This window comes from Pollachius pollachius, assembly GCF_949987615.1.
Source record: "Pollachius pollachius genome assembly, chromosome: 5".
Taxonomy (NCBI): domain Eukaryota; kingdom Metazoa; phylum Chordata; class Actinopteri; order Gadiformes; family Gadidae; genus Pollachius; species Pollachius pollachius.
In genome coordinates this window covers 13,190,191-13,212,559 of record NC_136938.1, presented here as the reverse complement: position 1 = coordinate 13,212,559, position 22,369 = coordinate 13,190,191, and the positions used below count along the sequence as shown (strand labels likewise).

General features: G+C 42.4%; 2 protein-coding genes across 2 annotated transcripts in view; both read left to right on the top strand.

Annotated features, from left to right (window-relative positions):
* LOC307076356 (ephrin type-A receptor 6-like) overlaps positions 1–13,226 on the top strand; it is a gene marked incomplete at both ends in the record, with an annotated part of 51,975 nt that extends 38,749 nt beyond the window's left edge. The window contains 9 exons of the mRNA XM_079737319.1: positions 3,555–3,625; positions 4,886–5,011; positions 6,158–6,343; positions 6,954–7,015; positions 7,290–7,499; positions 11,829–11,978; positions 12,185–12,378; positions 12,675–12,824; positions 13,112–13,226. Coding sequence (XP_079593445.1) covers positions 3,555–3,625; positions 4,886–5,011; positions 6,158–6,343; positions 6,954–7,015; positions 7,290–7,499; positions 11,829–11,978; positions 12,185–12,378; positions 12,675–12,824; positions 13,112–13,226 — 1,264 coding nt within the window. The remainder of the gene's footprint in view (positions 1–3,554; positions 3,626–4,885; positions 5,012–6,157; positions 6,344–6,953; positions 7,016–7,289; positions 7,500–11,828; positions 11,979–12,184; positions 12,379–12,674; positions 12,825–13,111) is intronic.
* A 1,643-nt stretch (positions 13,227–14,869) lies between these two features.
* On the top strand, positions 14,870–22,369 carry arl6 (ARF like GTPase 6). The gene is made up of 8 exons (XM_079736303.1): positions 14,870–14,997; positions 15,899–16,049; positions 17,666–17,727; positions 17,834–17,902; positions 18,222–18,316; positions 18,945–19,074; positions 20,078–20,133; positions 21,443–22,369. Exons 2-8 carry the CDS (start codon positions 15,927–15,929, stop codon positions 21,466–21,468), a joined length of 561 nt encoding a protein of 186 aa, XP_079592429.1. The 5' UTR covers positions 14,870–14,997; positions 15,899–15,926; the 3' UTR covers positions 21,469–22,369.

Sequence of the window (22,369 nt, the reverse complement as noted above, 5' to 3'; positions counted from 1 at the left end):
GGAGAGAGAGGGAGGCAGGGAGCCATCGAGTGAGACACTGATGCACTGCGAAGCCAAGTAACTGATGAGCTTAAGAGCGCCTCTCCGTATATAATAAATAAATAAATATATAGATTTAGTATATGCTACACGTGAACCTCCTAAAATGGCACAATTTGAATGGTTCGCTTTCTCGGGATATTTGGCAATATCCCATGATTGAGATCTCAAACTTGGGATATTGTTTTCATCGCAAAGTGTTCCGCTTTGCAAGTGTTTCAGAGGAAAAAATACAAGAGATTCAACAAAATGCTATCCCTTGTTTATTTTTGGAATGTTCACGTGTAGTATATACCAAACAATTATTCACTTCGGTGATTAATTGTTAAATATATACCTGTATATATTCTGAGAAACGCTCCCATCCAAAATGCATGGGTTTACATTTTGTTCTGTGCAGTTGGACTAAAGTCAGACAATCGTGCTCTGGGACACGATTCAATAGATTAATTTTCGTGAGCATGAGCACAACATTAGCACAACAACTTTACCGTTACTGTACGTTAAATGCGGTGCGTTACTATGAATTGATTGAATAAACTGCGTAATCCGAACGCACCCCTGGCTCCTAACACAAACTGCTAGTGAGGAGACCGGGTGGGTTAACAACGAGAAAAGCGATTATGATTGGCTAAGGCAGAGCCATGTTTCATGGTAGCCAATCGGAGCCAGTGTTTTTACATACAAGCCAGGACACGTGTGCCACACACACACACACACACACGCACACGCACACACAAAACAGATTCGATGAAGCAGCAGAAATGGCGAGTCCGGAGCAATCCGATGAAAAGTTGGCATTTTCTGTCGTATTCGGCAGATGTTCCACAGCCTTTGCAACCAAGCAAATTAAAATTCAGTTGGAAGTATATCAGGGCCTTGAATGGGCAGTTCAACCATTTAACACATTAAGGCCAGGTGAAAACTGCTCAGAAAAATCCAAATTCTTTGACATATAGCAACTTTCTTTTTTTACAGTAACGCAAATAGTTACTTTCCCTGATAACTAGTTACTTTTATTATAGAGTAATTCAGTTACTAACTCAGTTACTTTTTGGAACAAGTAGTGAGTAACTATAACTAATTACTTTTTTAAAGTAACGTTCCCAACACTGTCCCTAATACACCACAGTTACCCGTTGATGCATTTGTTGTTTTGACACATACATAACTAGAGGGTGCACTGTACTATCTGCGCGCACCCCTTCTGAAGTCAAAGAAAATCTCCAGATTGAAATGCTTTGGTTTGAATTTTGTTTTTTGTATCACGAATAAAGTCTGACAACCGTGCTCTGGGACATGATTCAATAGATTTAATTCTGTGAGCATGAGCACAAAATGTTTTTAAGGCGGTCTGCTGTAAAAAACGTGGAAATCTGAGTATCCTAATACACATACACACATTTTCCCTTTGATGCATTGGTTGTATTGACACATACTTAACTAGAGGGTTTATCTGCGCACACCCCCATATGGAGCCTCTCTCTCTCTCCCCCTCCCTCTCCCTCTCTCTCTCTCTCTCTCTCTCTCTCTCTCTCTCTCTCTCTCTCTCTCTCTCTCGTTTCGTTTAGACCAGCACGAAAATTGTCTGAAAAACGCTCCCATTCAAAATGCATGTGTTTAAATTTCGTTCTGTGGAGCACGAAAAATTGCTTCAGTTTTTGAGGCCATCTGCTCCGGAAATATTGACATATACAGTATATGTCTAGAGGGTGCACTTTACTGTCTGTGCACACCCCTTCTGAAGCATCTCTCTCTCTCTCTCTCTCTCTCTCTCTCTCTCTCTCTTTCGCTATCTCTCTTTCTCTATTGTTTCGTTCTGTGGAGCACGAAAAAGTCTGAGAAACGCTCCCATTCAAAAAGCATGGGTTTACATTTGGTTCTGTTGAGCACAAAAGATTAGTTTCAGTTTTTTAGGAGGTCTGCTGCAAAAATAAAATGTATACAGAAATATTGACATATATATAACTAGAGGTTGCACTGTCCTGTCTGCGCATAACCCTTCTGAAGCCTCTCTCTCTCTCTCCCTCCCTCCCTCTCTCTCGTTTTTGTTTAGTCCAGCACAAAAATTGTCGGAGAAACGCTCATTCAAAATGCATGGGTTTATACTTCTTTCTGTGTAGCACGAAAAACGCTCCCATTCAAAATGCATTGGTATACATTTTGTTCTGTGTAGCGAGAAAAAAGTCAGACAATAGTGCTTTGGGACACATTTCAATAGATTAACGTTTGTGCACATAAGTATCGTGTGATACCGGGTTTGGCTATAATGCAGACGCAAATCGATATATAAGAGCATGGCTTGTAAATGGCGAAAAATGTAATAGTCTATTTCTTAATGTATGAATAAGATAAAAACGTGTAGTTGCCCACATTTTAAGTGGTATTGCTTATGTTTGTTGTGACGCAGCTTCAGAGTTGTATTAACTGTCTTTGTTTGTTCATCTATTAAACTCTTTTTTTTAATTATTTGTGTAACACTAAAAATACTGAGGTTACTTTTTTTTGTGCAAAGACTTCAGGACATTAAATGCATTTATTTAAACGTTATCATTAGACGCTGCTATATCACTTTTTCATAATTGTTAAGTATTCACTTAGAATAAAGGTTTTTTTTGTAACAGAGTTGTCCTGAACTATGAAAGACAAACTAACAAACCTAAACCAAAAGGCACTGGCGATTGAATTGTAAAGCCTCCTTTATATCCACTCTCGGGGTCTTTTAATCTTCAAGCAGGCAAAAAGGATCAAATGAATGAATTGTACATTGTACCTGTTCTAGTAAAGATACTAAATTCTTTAACCTTTGTGCTTGCATAAAATGTGCTTTATTGATAAGCAACCTTTGGACACAAAGAGAGAGAACCCCAGTGCAAAAGAAGCACAACAGGTATTCAAGAAAGTCTTGTGATGGAGAGATCGTATTCACTGTTGATGAATGTCACAGGTTATCTGTTGTGTTGTGGGTGCAAGGGATAGTATGGTTGGATGTCTGTTGGGGTTCAGGTATCAGAGCTACAATGCCAAGTGTTTGTTGCCAGTGCTAGGAGGCTCACTTCATCCTATATTGCAGGTGCTATAGTATGCTAACTAAAGAGGTTCCAAGTCCGACACCATTTGTTCCGATGACAGCAATGTATAGACGGTTCACTTACTGTCCACAATTGTCTTTTCAGAATTAGATCATTTACGTTTATAATATATAATTATAATAATACATTTGTATTCTTGTAGTTCGGAAATGTCGGAGATGGTGCGCTTCCCATTCCGACTTTCCACCTCTGACCATAAACAAACGCCTTCTACCTGCACTTGTTTGTTATTTTCTTTGCCTGTGTAGTAAAGGAGTTAGTCATTTGATGATATTGGATCGGCGCATAGACTTGCGTACTCGCCAATACCCAATTATAGCATCAGAAGAATTTCTGATTCTATCGGTATCAGAACAACCCTACTAACCAAATCTCATGCTTCAGTTGTCAGTGCTTAAATACCAATTATATCTTATGATTCAGGTGTCAGGGCTACATCAAGGCCAGGATGAAGTCAGAAGAGAAGAGAAGGACCCGTCTGCAGAGCGGCCACGGTAAAGACCTTCTACCTTGTTTCCCTGCTGATAAACGGTTCCCCTGTTAGCAGACACAATGCTACATGGTACAGGATCAGCTGATCTCCTGTTAGCAGACACAATGCTACATGGTACAGGATCAGCTGATCTCCTGCTAGCAGACACAATGCCAGGGCTCTCAAGGCTCACGCATTCGGCGTGAGACACACGCAATCCAACCCATGCACACGCTCACACGCCACACTTCGTATTTCTCACGCAGAGAAATTACCAGGATAGCCCCCACCAATTTGGGCCTCTATTTACCAGTGGAACAGGTAGAAATCAAATGGGTTTCCCGTACGTATCCAGACGTCCTCTTTTAGCCCCTCTCCTCCACCTCTTCCTCCCTCTCCTCCACCTCCTCCCTCTCCACCTCCTCTCCTCCACCTCCTCCCTCCTCTCCTCCACCTCCTCCTCCTCCTCTCTCTCCTCCTCCTCCTCCCTCTCCTCCACCTCCTCCCTCTCCTCCTCCTCCTCTCCTCCTCCACCTCCTCCCTCCTCTCCACCTCCTCCCTCCTCTCCTCCTCCTCCCTCCTCTCCTCCACCTCCTCCCTCCCCTCCACCTCCAGCTGACACCACTAACTAGTACCTGGAGACAGCTCTCTCCCTGGGCGTGGGAGGGAACCAAGGAGCACTGCAGTTTCCTGTGTTTGTGTGTGTGTGTGTGTGTGTGTGTGTGTGTGTGTGTGTGTGTGTGTGTGTGTGTGTGTGTGTGTGCGTGTGTGTGTGTGCTGCTTGTTTCAGCTAGCTGACACACTGAGACAGCTCCGACTTCATACACAAACACAGCCTCTGAATACAATTCTTTGCACATATGGAAGACATGTAGAAACTGCTGTGCACTTTGTTGGCTGTTTATACAGTCCTGAGATGTGGAGATGTTCTAATGCAATGCAAATAGAAAACTCACCATCTGTTATTTTTTGATATAATAGTATTTTATAGATTATGGTTTAAAAATCATAGGAATCTCTCCCAAAAGAACTATTTATTATATTTTCATCCTTCAGAATGTAGTGAGAGAGAAAAAGAGTGTACAGAGTTAATGAATTGTAATATATTGCTTGAATTGTATTATTTTCTGCATTGTTGGTGCTGTTTAATTAAATTAATTAAAAAGAAGAAAAATGAAATAAATTATATTTAATTTCAGTTCTTCTTGTAGAGTCTGATGTACCTGAGGGTAGTGTAATCGAAAAATATGCATTCACCAAGGATGCTGTATTTGTACTGCAGTCCCCTTCTCCGGCATCAGGACCTATGTTGACCCTGACACGTACGAAGACCCCACCCAGGCTGTGGAGGAGTTCACCAGGGAGATAGACCCCTCGCGCATCCGCATTGAGAGGGTCATCGGAGCAGGTGACGAACACACACATATCACATACATAAACATGGCCTAAATATACACAGCAAGTGATACACAGATAACTATTCTGGCCAGTAATGTCATGTTCTGTTCTGTTATATTCTGTTCTATTCTTTCCAGTACTGTTACATTTAATTGAAAACCTGAGAGGATTTAACACTTATTGAGAAGATGTCGCTGCTACGTGACTTTAGATGTAGCTTTGGGAGTAAAAAGTATCCAGACCTCATTAAAAAATCACTTTCCGGGGACGGTTAATAATAGACACATGATTACCGTAAAGATAAGCAAAACATGAAAACAAGTGAAAAATCTTCCCAGATCTTTATGTACAAAGTATTGTATTTCCATTTATCGTAAGACATTTCCAGGTGAGGCTGAGGACTATCAAAGGGTCCGATCCATAGGCAAGAATTTAGGTGCTGCATTAAGTTTCCATCTGCAATTAATTTACAAAATGCAATGTTTAATCCCAATGTTTCATATTTCATCCGACCCTTATTGCTCTGTCAAAAAGAAAGAGGGACAGACACACAGACAGACAGACACAAAATATATATATATATATACAGAGGTCTGAGACTGACATATTGACTAAGAAGTCAAAATCCTCAAACATTTGTTCTAATCATGCCTAACAGTAGTCCAGCCTAAATGCTTCCATTTGGAAAGGCCATCTAACCATCTATGTCAATTTAATTTAATTGATCCTCTGATATTGAGCCTGGCAGTTGAGACAGTGCTCTGTCCTTCTTATGCTAGTGACGTGGCTGCCATCTAGCGGAAATACTGTGTGCCTGCAACATGGAAAGAATTTTAAGAGCGAATATAAAGTGGAAGTCTGTTCAATTGTATATACATTTAAAAAACTGCGTTCCATTTGTTGTATTTAACAAACTCAATTTATATATTCTAGATAGAGATATTATAAAAAGATTCTTTCTGAATAAAAGCCTTGCATTATTTGAGATTTGAAGTTTGAAACACAATTCCTAATGGCATGTTGAACAAGAAGTGACATTGTTTCCATGTAAGCAGCTATGTATGTGTGTGTGTGTGTGTGTGTGTGTGTGTGTGTGTGTGTGGTTGTTCCTGTGTGTGCGTGTGCTTGCGGGGTCCTGTGTGTGTGTCTCTGTCAGGTGAGTTTGGTGAGGTGTGCAGCGGGCGCCTGCAAATACTGGGGAAGCCAGACGTTGCCGTGGCGATAAAAACCCTGAAGGGCGGGTACTCGGAGCAGCAGAGACGAGACTTCCTGCGAGAGGCGACCATCATGGGCCAGTTCCTGAATCCCAACATCATCAGGCTGGAGGGCGTTGTCACCAGGAGTAAGAGTGTGTTTCACAGTGTGTGTGCGTGTGTGTGTGTCTGTGTGTGTGTGTGTGTGCGTGTGTGTATTGTTATGGGTGTGTGTCTGTGTGTGTGGGGGGAGCAGGCGGGTGTTTGTGTATCCATTCATTCTGCTTATATAAATTGACTTATGCTTATAAATGTATTTTGTATCTGGTCTTCACATTCTCCCTTGAAGTAGTAATACAGCAGAAACACTGCTGTATTAAATCTCTGCAGATGCTAGCAATGCGTTCAGCATGTCTGATGAGTCGGAAAAGGAGGGCAACTGTGATTTAGTGTGATTCTGATATTCCGACTCCATGGCGGCCCCACTGCTCTTAACTAATGAAACATCCATGTCCCAACTGACACCGCATTACGTGTAGTGTAGTAGTAGTCTGTCCTCACTTTGTCACCATGTTTTTCATGCATGCCTCTTTATCTATCCCCACTGTATGTTATTGATAGGATTCTAAGTGTGCTTTATCGCTGAGGTCATTGTGAAAGGGTGGTCCAATATTTCTGTTTCTCACCAGCCCCGGTTCTTCAGCGCAGGAGATTAAACCTGACTTTGGCTGTTTCATAAAACATGTGTTGTGCCCACAGGCCGCCCGGTGATGATCGTCGTGGAGTTCATGGAAAACGGAGCACTTGACAGCTTCCTCCGGGTAAAGGCACACCTTTCTATATTAAACCAAACATGAAAAGACCCCAAATCACAATAAATAAAATGGAAATTGAATCATATTCTTTGAACCAGTCAAAAATAACAAATATTCTATACAGAGTATTTCACCCAATAACAGCTGACAGATAATTGCATTCCTAAAAATATATACTCTTAAATGACTGCACCGTTCATCTCTAATGTCCTTCACATTCTGCTGTGATACCCGTCATCCCCTCTCCAGGATTAATAAAGTATGTCTCATTTGATGGTAGTCACATGATGGCCAGTTCACGGTGGTGCAGCTGTCAGGCCTGCTGCGTGGGGTGGCGGAGGGGATGACCTATCTGGCTGACATGGGCTACATCCACCGGGACCTGGCCGCCCGCAATGTCCTGGTGGACCAGAACCTGGTCTGCAAGGTGTCAGACTTCGGGATGTCCCGCGTTGTGGAGGACGACCCCGACTCAGCCTACTCTGCCTCGGTGAGGTCACCCTATGGGGGTTCAGGCTGACCAGCTCACCCAAAACATACTGCCTCTTTAGGCTGAATGCTGACTAGTACTGAACATAATGACTCTTTACCCCTGAAACCCTCTGCTAAGGGTCTACTGACTAGTACTGAACATAATGACTCTTTACCCCTGAAACCCTCTGCTAAGGGGCTACATGCTGACTAGTACTGAACATAATGACTCTTTACCCCTGAAACCCTCTGCTAAGGGACTACTGACTAGTACTGAACATAATGACTCTTTACCCCTGAAACCCTCTGCTAAGGGACTACTGACTAGTACTGAACATAATGACTCTTTACCCCTGAAACCCTCTGCTAAGGGACTACTGACTAGTACTGAACATAATGACTCTTTACCCCTGAAACCCTCTGCTAAGGGACTACTGAATAGTACTGAACAAAAGTAAAAAGTTACCTTGTATCCCCAAACCCTCTTCTTAGCAGATCACAGTGACTAATACAGCTCAAACATGATCCCCCCCTCCCCCCTCACCCACAAGGATAAGGACCACCTCCACATCCCACACCTTGAGCATCTAACCCCTCAACCATCTGCTAGGGGCTTCAAACTGGCCATTGCATTCCAAACACAACCATATCTGTGCACGACACCACAATACATATTTCTATATAAAGTTTCCATACCGTTACAACCATAACCATAAAATACTAGAACAAACTCAGGAATCTACTTTCTTGGATCAATAGAGTACCATAATATCTTACACTACGCTGACTTGCAACACACTAGAATACAGTACCAATAGATACACTACTCTACACAGCCCAATGCAACATATTGTTTCCTGTGTGGCCGCTTGAGCCAGACTGTGTAACGTAAATACATCGATCCCACAGTCACTCCCATGGACTTTGACTTGATTTCAGCGACAGAACCAATTTGTCAACCGCTTGGTACAATGATTCTTGGCAAGGAGCAGATGTACGTATATTGAGGCTCAGCCAGACGCTATGAAAATGTCTGCATGCTTACAGTCATTCCTACGACAATTACATCTAACCTGCATAATAATAGACACTCTTAGCCCCACTAAATGTTTTCTAGCAACCTAGAGTTTAAACTTTGCTTATCGGTTTCTGGTGGTGTTGAAGCAAAATAAACTGTGAACAAGGATTTCTGTTTGATATTTTTAGATGGGACTCTTAGCAGAAAGAGTCTGGGTTTGACCCGAATGTCCACGGTCTACCTGTAGGCATCATAAAGCAAAATGCCTAGCCCTGCTCAATAATGTCAAAAAACGGTCAATTTGGATCAATCCGTCTGCTAAATAAATCTTAAATGGTTTGAACGAAGCATGGTAAGGCAGCTTTTAATTTGTATCTACCACCACATATCTGGAACAAACATCCACAGCTCAGAAGTCTGCCTCAAAACTTTTTACTTTAAAATCAGGGATCAAAACCATTTGTCACAGCTTTTCAATCAAATGTATGTCTGCACTATTATATATACTAGAGTTTCCGTGCGCATACACTATAATGGTACAACATATAACATTTTGGTTCACCTATTACGTAATAAAGCAAGCATAATAATTTTCTCCTTATGTTATGAAGCAAGCATGACCATTGTTAACTTGTAAGCCGTTTTCACACATTTTTGCCGCATTTGTATATCAGGAGATTCGGCACTGAGGGTGATTCACACTCGATGCTTTATATGCGGACATCAATGTCGTTTAGACGTCATTAGAATCAACGGGGGTTTTAGGGGGGTGGGCTTGCAATGGGCGGGATATGACGTAGGGTCTAAGTTCGCAAGAGGCGGGATAAGTGTGGCCGCTGTCACTAGTGGCCGCTGTCACCAGGCTTGGCCGCTGAGCACTGGTGGATTGCGGAAGTATGCACTGCTCCTGGGGGCCTGGCTCAAGCCCCCAGGACCAGTGCATACTTCCGCAATCCAACAATTTATTTATTTATTTTTTGCAGGAGAAGGAGGGGTAGGCAGCCGAAAGGAGTCGTAGTGAAACAAATGTTGTTTCGGCCCGGCATCCGAGAGGGATCAGTGAATGGCGCCGTTAACTTCTCGTGTCCGAGGTTTTTCCTTTTACTTAACGTTGATGGTTTTTAGGCATTGTGTTGACTTTTTATCACTCAAAGTCGCCGATATTTCTGCATCCGGCACGTCATGCACTAGGGCGTGGCTAGGCTCCCATGATGCGGAAGCAAATCTCTCCTTGATGTTGCCCTGCGCCATTGAGCAGTTTTCATAGGAATGAATGGGCACCATTTTTATCCGCTGTTCTTTCTTTAATAGGTCCATGGACGCAGCCAGTGGCTGCGTGTCGTTTTTGACCAAAGACAAAATGGAGGCAGAACGGTCAGAATTCATCGCGATAATCTTAAATGTTACTAAAATGATGCATCATATACAGTGTTTATAATAACGCCGTTTAAAAGAACAACGGCATTAGGTAACGCCTAAAAAATTCTCACGGTGGCGATAGAAGCACTACTTCAAATTCATTGAGGTCAAAGGCAAGAACGTGCATGTAAACAACTCTAATTTAATGAAGCATCTCACAACGACACACGCATCTACAAAGCTAGTGGCCAAAAACACAGATACCTCCACCACCACAAATTCTTTGACATAAAGCAACTTTTTTTTTACAGTAACACAAATAGTTACTTTCCCTGGTAACTAGTTACTTGTATTATTGAGTAATTCAGTTACAAACTCAGTTACTTTTTGGAACAGGTAGTGAGTAACTATAACTAAATTATTTTTTAAAGTAATGTTCCCAACACTGATCATATATTCGGTTGCATCCACAAAATCCGAAGCATCGATCGATGAAAGACTGGAGCATGAGTTACAGACAAATAGAAGAAATGTCAAAGAAGAAAGGCGTCGCGAACAACTGTTATTGGAGAAAGAGCGTATTTTTTTGCTTAATTTCACATATATCAAACCCTTGCACAAATGTAGTTGATTTATGTGTTTAACTGAGAAAACAGGGAGTGTAAGGAAAGGACCCTATAATGTTCAGCTGACTGTAATCACACAGTAATAATAATAAAAAAAACATTTTCTATACGCGTGTAGCTGTGAACTCATGCATTGTAATTTATTGTATGATATGTTTAGGGTTATGATAAGACCTATCTTTTTAGCATTCACCACAAATGACTCTTAAAAGCAGGGCCAACATTTAAATATTTTTTAACCATTCAGCGAACAAAAGGCAACAGGCTGATTATCATTTAGGGGGCCACCCAATAACATGCAGAAGCGTCATCAACACGCCTACTCAAGTGGTGTGAGAAATACCTACTTTCTACCCCTCATTCACATATAAGGTAACTTACATCAGAAAATACAACCTTTGGGGTAGTATTATTCAGGAGATTTTCAGGGTACAAATGTCACGATCTGTTGTTCACACACACGGCCCATCAGGAGAATAGTAGGAAAATATCAGGAATTACACTTGGGTCTGACACACTTGGGCCCAAGACAGGCAGCAGTAGCCTACATAACATACACACAAAACATTAGAAAAACAAAACTACTAAAACAGTCGGCAGGGGGGAGGGGGGATATCAATATCGCAAGACATTTCGGGAAGCTCAAGGTGGTGGGTAATATTACATTTTAGAAACAAAGTGTAGTCTTGTGGGCGACTCAATAGAAATAATTCACCAGACTTTGTTATTGACATGTTTTTGTTCTGTGTTATAGGGACTCTGTCTCTTTTAGATCACATGACTTGTGTGTTGATATGCCGGTCGGCCCGTTGTTTAAATTAACGTTTTTTCTATGATAAAATGAACGGCCTGCCTTTGCGTTGTCGATGTGAAAAGTTGTCTCTTCTTTTATCGCAATTTCTACAATCTATAGACAGAACGTCTTATCTGGGAGAGTTTGTCGACGACGGGGCCTTTAAAACAGACAGAAGGGGGGAGGGGGGGATATCAATATCGCAAGACATTGCGGGATGTGGGATAAATCTTGCTGTTGTCTTTGAACATCTGTGTCCAGCGCGCATGTGTGCAGTGTGTGCGCGTGTATTTGTGTGTGTGCCTGCGTGTGTGCATGTGTGTGCGGTGTGTGTGTATGCGGTGTCCTGCGCTGCCTTTGTCTTGAAACGTCTGCGTCAGCGTGCGCGTGTGTTTTCGTGTCCGTGTGTGTGTGAGCTGCAGGCTACTTGGCACATGCGCACTGACCAACTTTTCTGAGTAACTTGTCCGACTTGTCGTTTTGTGCATGAAGGCTGCTATATAAATAAACAAAGCCTTGCCTGGTCTATAAAGTGTTTTTTTCCCATGTTAGGGAGGGAAGATTCCTATTCGCTGGACGGCTCCCGAGGCAGTGGCCTATGGGAAGTTCTCTTCGGCGAGTGACGTGTGGAGCTACGGAATCCTCATGTGGGAAGTGATGTCATACGGCGAGCGGCCCTACTGGGAGATGTCCAATCAGGATGTGAGATTCACGTGGTGTTATGTTACATTTAATACATAAAATAAACACAAAAATATAGATATGTTTTTTATATCCACGCTGTGTGCGTACTGTGTGCTTGTCTATGTGTCTGTCTTTGGTGTGCCTTGTTTGCCTTTCAGCCTGTTTGTGGCTCCATGCTGAGTACATGGCTGTCTGACTGACCTCCCCCCTCCGCTCCTGTCCAGGTCATCCTATCGATAGAGGAGGGCTACCGCCTGCCTGCCCCCATGGGCTGTCCGGTGGCCCTGCACCAGCTCATGCTGCACTGCTGGCAGAAGGAGCGCCTGCAGCGCCCCCACTTCACCGATGTGGCATCCTTTCTGGACAAGCTGATCCACAACCCCAGTACCCTGCTGGCCCTGGTCAGCCATGACCACAGGTCAGAATCAATGTCTGAGACACAACCCCACACACTGACCGATGAACACAGGTTAGAACATATCTCATACAGAACCTACTGTCCCAGGTACCTCAGCATCTAAGTTCAAGATAAGATATGTTACATTGAGACCCAGCTTTTAAAATTGGTATTGGAGTCCAACCTTGTAGGATATCTAAACTGTCTCCATCTTTGAAATGCAACTCCAAGATGTACCCATGTTTTAGCCCGTTATTGTGATTGTTATACTAAGCATTTCTTAGTGTTTCACACATTGTGTCAACATTTGGTCGCAGCTTCCCCGAGTCCCCAGAAGACATGAGGGACTACCCTCTGTTTATCTCCATCGGTGATTGGCTGGACTCAATCCAGATGAGCCAATACAAAAGCAACTTCCTGGTGGCTGGATACACCACGCTGGATTCTATTTCCACCATGTGCATAGAGTAAGTTGAGTGAAGGATGACAAGGCGTAGCTATCTTAAACATATGAAAACATATTCCAAAAGGTATTAAAAGTGTCATAAACATCTCTGTTACCACAGAGGAGTGTCAATGGGTGTTTTTTTTCGATTTACTTGCATGTGAATCATCGAGAGTCGTGGATGGTAGTATTATCATTGTTTGCACTACCTAGTCCCTGTGTTTTAAGTTCAACCTGGTATCGTTCCTAGATATAGAAGTGATCTCTTCCTCACTAAACTCTCTGGTCTCTTTGTCCCCAACCGCCCAGCGACGTCAGACGTATAGGGGTGTGCCTGATCGGCCACCAGCGACGCATTGTCAGCAGCATCCAGTCCCTCCGCCTGCAGCTCCACCACATCCATCAGAGCGGCTTCCAAGTCTGATCCCCACCGCCCAGCCCCCCGGGCGTCAGTGACTGTCAGGCAAGACTCTGGCGCTTGTGATCAACAAAATACCCACTAATCACCCCGACAGTAGCTCCTTGAGGGTAGAGGGCAAGGGTGGCGGTCTTCTGAAACAAGTCTATCGACTGCTACTCTGTTCTCGCTTTTTCTTTGGACTTCAGTCAGGAATGGACGGATAAGTAGCGACCTCTGTCAGCATAGATCTTGGGGTTCTTGTTATTTTACAGAAAACACCTGGCCAGCAGTACCTCTCTCTCTCTCTCTCTGTCTCTCTCTCTCTCTCTCTCTCTCTCTCTCTCTCTCTCTCTCTCTCTCTCTCCCCATCTCCCTCAAGGACAATCCAACGGTTTCCCTCCACTATGACTGGGATCAAACCTGTTACCTCACACCGCGGTAGAAATAACTTCAGGGTGGCCAGAGGAGTATTGTGATGCCGATCAATGAACATTTTTGGTTATGAAGTTCGGGCAAATTGTACATTTCTACGACCGGTGAAACACTACGCCCTCAGTGGTGTAGAGGAGATGGAGACAACAGTGTCAAGGAGCTGAACGTGTATCTTGATCTTATTCATGTGACATGTTTTTTGTTTTTGAGCTGAAGACCATTGAATGTTATGAGATTTTATAGAGATGTATATTCTGAAGATAATTACAGAGTATCTGTGTTTTTCGTCTTGTTCAAAGTGTATATTTTATTCGATATTCTCATTCAATTTAGCCGACAACCCCACCATTTTCAAAATTCCTACATTTCTCTTAGATTGAGCCTACTGGTATGGAAGCTGTCTTCAGACCAGATGGTGAAAGTCCTGGTGAAATCAGGCCCAGGATGTTGGTTTACTTCCTGGTTAGCCCTGATGAGCTACAGCGTAGCATTGGTGTCAGAAGGTGAGCACGCTGATCACGATGAAGGATTATTATTCTGATGATTATATTGATAAAGATGAAGCGTCTGACTATATGGATATAGCAGAAGATTTCTGATTAAGATGGTGATAAATGATGATAATGATGATGAAGATAATGATGATGATAGTTGATATGGTTGTTGGTTGTGATGACCTGAATCCTAATGAAAGTAAAAAGGAGCACCTTTACACAACAGGAACATGTGTGATTTCCTATTTGCACACACAAACGTCTCTCTCACAAACGCACACAAAAACACACGCACTAGCCACGTCACAGACAGTATCCACTTAACTGTCCCTCAAGTTACTAGCACACATGTTCTGGACGTGAAGGATGGGCAGGTGTGTTTGTCAACAGGATTCCGGTGTAGGAGATCGATAGAGTAGGTCTGAAAGCTCCACAGAGCCCAACACAAATTCACTTTTTTTCAAGTGAATCTTTCTGTAAAATGTATGGTCCCAAAAATAATATACGCCAGGAAGCGTAAGCATAAAAAACTAAAATTATTTGGATATCACTCTTGTATACCCATGTCAAGAATGTTTTTATTATGATAGGAATAACAATAAAACATATCTAAATTACTAATTCCTAAAAAACACAAACACACATAATACTGTTATACATGTGCACATATCTGGCCACTAGATGTCAGTCTTGAGTCATGCGAACCCACGCACCCTGGTTCCTTAGCAACAGGGTGTAATTGTTTCTCCAGACCAGACTAGTCGAGGAAGGAAAGTGAATGTGGATCCACCCGCTCTCCCGTTCTATCTCTTAATATTTTTTCTATGTTCTGAAAGAACGAGTTTTGGAATCTGCAGCCCTTGGTTCAGGTAAATCCGTTTTAATTGCATGTAATCGTTTGCACGCTATTAGCTTATTAACCCACTAGCGTTTGAGTGTTAACCGCTTTGGCTATTGGCATTACTGTTCCTACCCGACACTCCCTGTTATTATGTTATATTTAAACATATGAATACGAACACTTAACAGGTCCTATGTGCTAATGTATAGTTGCATTATCAGAGAATGGAATATGATACGAGTGATGTCCTTGTTTAGCATCAGTTAGCTTTAGCTAGCCTCGCTTGAATAACGCTAGGATTAATGCTCAATTGAGACCAAAGCATGTGTACATTATGTTTACGATACATTTTCAACCATAAATTGCCACTAACGCTTATTTGCATTAATATATTTAGGATAAAACGCATGTTTAAGCCTGAACGGAAACTAAAGCACGATTACATGAACTGTTATACATTGTTTACATAAAAGTACGGTATAAAAATCGAATCAGATGAACTGGATTCACTTGCATAGATCTTGAGTGGATCATGTGCCACTTTAGAACTTCTGCAGTCAATGATGAGTGGAATAGAATATGTTTGTTCACATTGGAATGATGCTCAGTTCTAGAGAATTGTTTTTTATTGAACTACCATAGCAGTGACGTTTGGGTGAGATATATGGGAATTTCATTATAAGCTGCGGTTTTTCGTAACATAGTTTTACTGACAAATATCAGTAAAAAAAATGTTACAGCGGTGTTAACTGTAACTTTTAGGTCTATCAGAATGTCCATATTAAAACCTACTAATGTATGAGATTGAGGCTTTTTTGCTTAAAATACAAGGGACATCGTAACATTTTAGTTGATAGAATCAACTTCTTGTAATAACTTCCCGTCAGTAATGTTACTGGTGAAGTACAACTCTGCTATGTCTTTCACAGGAGGATCGTGGTGCATGCAGACTGAGGGATGGGTCTGTTTGACAAGCTAGCAGGGTGGTTGGGATTGAAGAAGAAAGAGGTGAACGTCTTGTGTCTTGGCCTGGACAACAGTGGCAAGACCACCATCATCAACAAGCTCAAGCCCTCCAATGTAGGTCACCTTATATTGACCCATGTATTCAAATATTTGATATAAATAAATCAAATATTAAATATACGTACATATTTCAGAGATGGTATCTGGTTTACATTTATGCCAAAAGGATCAAAATCAAACACTCTAGTTCGACGGCAACAATTGTGGAGGTAGTTGGAAGTAGGTCTACTTAATAGCCTATTTACGTTTCCCAATCCTCTTATTGCTTTGATTGTGGTAAACAACATTCAATTAAATAAAGTTATCACTACCCGTTATATGTATTGATCATTAATTTCAATAGCATTCGGTGCTACAAGGCAGACAATTTTTACTTGCACTAAGGGCTGTGAATATAGGTTGCCTTTGATATCTTGATGGTGTGCAGAAAATATATCACGACGTATTTGTTTTTATGTACCAACTTTCTCTGAGAGAGTAATAGCTTTTAGTTGCGAACAGGGAAAAAACCTGAAAAACGAACGTCTCCAAAACATGGATGCATTAAAGAATGCACATCCACTTCTCCCTCCCTCAATCTCCCTCATCCATCTAGCCTTATGAGGCGCATCCAAGAGACCTTCTTGGATACATACTATAACGCCATGGTGTGTGCATGTGTGAAGCCTTCATCTTTGCAAAGATTGATTTTGATGTCTGCGTGCGTCCAAGGGAGAGCTTTTCGGACACAAGGTGATAAGCTATAGTGTGTTCGGATTTGTTGATCACCATCTGCCTAACTATGAGTGCAAAGCTAAAACAATTGCATGATAAGAAAGTGGCTTAACAAAAACCTATCACCAACAGTCAGTTGATTGTGGCCAATACAAAGGATCCATTTCAAAACACTACAGTCGACACCAGCCTGAGGTAGCGCGGTCATTCAATTCATCAACCACAATTAACGCAGAACCAAGAACCAACCTAGAGACAAGGCTAAGGCGAGGGTCACATTGGTGACCCTCGCCTTAAGCCTAAACCGCTACAACACTTATAATGGTTGTTAGGGTTGATGTGTAGCTTATTTTGATAGTCTAGCAGCTGCCTTGTTCCAACCCAACTGTAGTCTAGGGATGGATGCTAAGTATTATTGGATAGCGCCAGTCCCTACTGGACAACAGATGGAATTTAGCCTTGTGGATACAATCTGGCTCAATTATATATTGTGCATTGTCCCTGTCAAATAAATGTAAAATACTAGCCTACCCCCGAAACGCAAATTCCAATCCTATAGCAAGTCAGTTAACAGTCGCTGGTGAAAGAAAAGATTATGCCTTTCCCGGAAGTCCCTCCCTCCCTCTAGGCAATACCTCCAGATTCAAAGCTTCCAGGCGTCTCCCTCGTGAGAAGAGAGTGCCTGCGAATGAGGTTACCGCCAAGGTCAATCCTCGGACCCAACCCCAGTTCCTATATGCCCCTGGAAGCAATGATCAAAGTTTAGCACTTATTATAGTTACTACAAAAAGGCAGCAGCATGTATCAATGGTACACCTTCATTTTCAATATAGATACAATCAAAAGGTATCTATTTGATGAAGACAAACAGATGAATTTGTCTGGATGAGGCTGTACTCCATGTTTCATATGTTTTTTATTTGAATACAATTTTTAATGCACTTATCTCCCCCCAGGCCCAGACACAGGACATTGTCCCCACCATTGGCTTCAACATAGAGAAGTTCAAGACCTCTAGGTATGAGGTCATCGGAGACGGAACACTATAGAATTCTCTGCTGCTATTGTGGTTGATATGTGTTGTGCTGGTGATGCTGATGTGGTTTCATGTGGACTCTCTCCAGTCTGTCCTTCACGGTGTTCGACATGTCGGGTCAGGGTCGCTACAGGAACCTCTGGGAGCATTACTACAAGTGAGTCCTCTCGAACGCTGCGCTGAAGACATTACTGTTCATGGGCTTTACTGTAGCTTATTCACAAGACCTGGTTAGGTTTACCTAATGCATTAAGGGGTGCTTACGTTTAGGTATTATTTTAGAGATGGTTACGTTTAGATATAAGATTAGAGATGGTTAAGTTCAGGGATGAATTTATAGATGGTTGTTTGGTTTGATTAAGGCCAAGCTGAAGATCTGGGGGTCAAACCATACATGTTGGGAACATCATCAGAGAGGTCTAGTCTGCACATGCAGTCCTGGTTAAACTGCCCCCCCTCTCCTATCTGTGCTACAGGGAGGGCCAGGCCGTCATATTTGTGATTGACAGCGCTGACAAGCTAAGGATGGTGGTGGCAAAGGAGGAGCTGGACACCCTGCTCAACCACCCGGGTCAGTCCCGTACTGAGGGTCTCTGACTGGAGGCCCCTGACTGGGGGTCTGACTAGCGTCCCATGACTCGGGGTCTCAGACTGGATGCCCCTGACCAGGGGTCTCTGACTAGATAGCCCTGACTGGAGGCTCCTGACTGGAGTCCCCTGTCTGGGGGTCTCTGACTGAAAGCCTCTGACTGAAGTCCCCTGACTGTGAGTCTCTGACTGGAAACCCCTGACTGGAGGCGCTGAGGCCCCAGGAGGGTGGGCCACGGTCTTCTGTCCAGTGCTATTCCAGTCCCTGATGAGGGACTCAGTGACTCTGTGTTGGGCTCTGGTGCCACACAGCTAGATATATAGCTCCTTTATGGAGATCCATTCACAAATACAACTTTACAAGAAGAGGCTTTATCTCTATCATGAACATATAGACACAAGCTAATGCTTTTGATTGCACGTTCTTCGTTATTTCTATAATTGGTTCAACGTTTAATGAAAACATTTCAACCACATTGAATACCTGTATGTATTTTCGAAATGGCAAATGTTGTTTCTACTATATCTTTTGAATTCACTTTAGAAGCGTTCAGTTGTTATTGTTACCGACCCCCAGTGTTTTTTGCTGCCAATGTTTTGTTTCTCCCCAGACGTTAAACACCGCCGTGTCCCCATCCTGTTCTTCGCTAACAAGATGGACGTCCGTGAGGCTCTGTCTTCAGTCAAGGTCTCCCAGCTGCTCTGCCTGGAGAATATCAAAGACAAACCTTGGCACATCTGGTACCTACACACATACAATCGCCCTGACACAGCTCACTCACTCACTCACTCACTCTCACTGTCTCATACACACACACTTTCTCAATCTCATACGCACACACACACACACAGTCAATCACTGTCACACACACACACACACACACAAACTCATCAATACTAGGGCTTTAAATCGATTAAAATATTTGATCACGATTAATCACAAGACAAATGCTGAGTTTTCTGGCTGCTGCTATCATATTGCGAGCACTATCAGTGCTGACTTTGGTGCACACTCCATACCACAAAAGCCTCTCCTCTGTCTTAGTAACAGTCAATGCAGGCAAGCAAAGTTACCAATGCTTGTCAAAATGATGTCTAGCGGGCATGCATAAAAAGGCCAGTAAAAGTATTTGTATATTTAAGGTTTGGGTCTCTAAGAACTACTATTTTTTGAACATCCATATTACTTGTAAATATAAAGGAGACCCTCTTTATTGAATGTTTTATTATTATGACAAGACTTTGCTTGTTTTATTTGAAGGTATAATATGTACATTTTCCTCATTATCTTATCAAAAAATGACTAAAACTATGTTAAATATTTTGTTGAGTTGTACTTAAATTATCTAAATTGTTTTCAACAATGTTCAGACCTAGATAAATCCGTAGATTGTTTGAAGGTACAGGTCCGTTACATTTGGTCCCGTGTCAGGGTTTCCGGCAGAAAAAGATATATATATATTTTTTTTTTTGGACGTCGTAGTTAAGGCGGCAGCCGTGTGTTGCTTAGGCGGCCACCTAAGCTGTAAGGTGCTGCGGGAAACCCTGGGTGTCATATGTACTTCACCCTCTCACCTCCAGGGAAACATGTGTAAACAGTAACAGCATGTTTAACTTTGACAAGTGGCTCATGCCAACCACCGCATTACTTCACGACATCATCAAACCAGCTTCTCCATTGGTCCTGAAGAGTGGGGGTCAACATACTGAGTGACCCCCACTCTGCTGTGTGTTTGTCTTCCAGCGCCAGCGATGCCCTCAGAGGAGAGGGTCTACAGGAGGGGGTGGACTGGCTGCAAGGTAGGGTTGTAAACACTATAGTCTTTAGATTTCATTACACTAGATTAGATTCAATTAGACTACCGTATACCAAATTATATTTGTTGATACTAGATTAGGTTAGTTGGTTTTTATTCGATTACAGTGTGGATTATTTATTTATTACTGAGGGGAATTTCAGAATTCATGTTTTTAAACCCCATACTCAAGTATTTTTTCAAACAACTGCAATTAGGTTAGACTCAATACATTTTTATACAATTTGAGATATTATATAAAATGGTACTTAATTAATCCCAACGTGAAACACAGTCATTAGACTAAAGCTTGTGAATGAGTGCCAAGGTAGTGCACCACCACTGCTAGATGACTAGACACAACATGTTGTGTTTCTGTGTAGAGTTTAACTGGTGTGTTTATTTCCTGCTGCTCCCTGTGACGGAACTCCCATCTGGTTCCACGTGCTGGAGTCCTAATTACGTGTGAAGGAATACGTGTGCGTGTGTGTGTGCGTGTGCGTGTGTGTGTGTGTGTGTGTGTGTTTTGCCTGCGTCTGTTGGTGTGTGAACAGATGTTCTCTCACCTTCTCTCTGCCTCTGTGCGTCTGTCTGTAATATATATATATATGTGTGTGTATATATATATATATATATATATATATATATATATATATATATATATATATATATATAAAGAGAGAGAGATATTTACAAAATACACTCTAACATGTCTTAAAAGTCACTTTAAGGTCTGCTCTATTCAATATGAAATAAATAATTAATTAATTTACGCAATTACATTTTTCAAACACATCCACTCTCTTCGTTTTTATATCTTTAGTCGTATAGAGTGGTAACATTCAAACATAACATGCTCTTTCTTTGAAACAGGGTTTTTGAGTCAGTTTTACCGAAGGGGCTTGGACTTACTATTGATAAGTAAACGTATCTGATAGCATTTCCCTTGCTGGCTAGGCTAAGAACCCTGCTAGCGCGTATTAGCTTTTTCATTTTTATAAAAATAATTGTCGCAACTGCAGCTGACATCTTGGGGAGGATCCAGGCTATAGATCACATGTCTGTGTTTAATAAAGGCTAGCGTAGGAAACTGGCAGCAGTTCACTCTCAGTTCTGTCAGTCCACTCCCACAGTTTTAATGATGAGTGGAACATATAATTGTCCCTCATAGTAAACAGTGTTCACCCGTCAGTCTCTCTCTATTTGGGCCATGAGTTTCACTGATTACATCCAGAGGCCAACGAGATGTGTGTGTAAAATGTGTTTTAAAAACGTGGGCAGGGAGCATTCAAAGCATGTCTCCATGTGTTCAGATCAGATCCGGACCCTGCGGACGTGAGGGCCTCACGTCGCCCTGGAGAGACGCAACCAGCACCTTTGTCTCCATGACAACGATGAAGGAGCGTGGTACAACCCCTCCCAACGAAGTGATCCATACCCCGAACAACAGATAAAGGCTGGACCAGCAAACTCAACATTATCATGTCGTTCTCATCTCTAAACAACTTCCTGACACCAAGATCCACTGCTGAGTGTAATACAGTTCAGTGGTGAGGTGAACCAGGGGATATTGCAACCATGCAGTCATGTCTACATGTGTTTGAATGTTTTATGTTCAGTGTGACACTGGGCTGATTTACTGTGGGCCATGTTTACCACCCACTGTGGGGTGGCTGCTGTCATATTATAGCATCATATGGAACACTCCTATTGGGCCAAACTCTGCGCTTGACGTCACTTCCATGGCAAGTCCCTCTTCCCAGTTGAAATCACAATGAGTTTTGCTTATTATTTTACTTTACAACATAAAGTGATTAAACGAAAAATAGCACAGCAGCAGCCGATAAAAATGAACCAATGGGACGTTGCAACATTTGTTACCTCCTCTGGCTTCGTCCCCCGCTCGAGGGGTGTGTGTGTGTTTGCGTGTCTACATTCCCACCTCATTATGCAGGTTTTCTCTAGTCCCTCCCCCTGTAAGGACCCTGCCCTCATCTACTGGACGCTGCAGACGTCTCTCAGGGGTCAACCGGTAACCTGCTGGTTCCCCAGGGAACGGGTGCCCTGATTTCAGGAAGGCAAACCTGTTTCTCTATATTTCTGTCCATCTATATTTCTCTCTACCTTTATGTCTCCATCTTGTTCCTTCTCTTTTCTCTTCCCCCCCCCCACACCTCTTTGTCTGCATCTTTCTTTCTCTAGTATTTATCTCTACTTCCTCCACTCTCTCTCCCTCTCTT

What these genes read in the sequence shown, in the direction of transcription:
- arl6 (XM_079736303.1), top strand. Translation starts at nt 15,927, where the DNA reads ATGGGTCTGTTTGACAAGCTAGCAGGGTGGTTGGGATTGAAGAAGAAA. An exon ending in CTCTGGGAGCATTACTACAA is followed by an intron (nt 17,903 to 18,221) that starts GTGAGTCCTCTC and finishes TCTGTGCTACAG; the next exon opens with GGAGGGCCAGGCCGTCATAT. An exon ending in GGGGGTGGACTGGCTGCAAG is followed by an intron (nt 20,134 to 21,442) that starts GTAGGGTTGTAA and finishes CCATGTGTTCAG; the next exon opens with ATCAGATCCGGACCCTGCGG.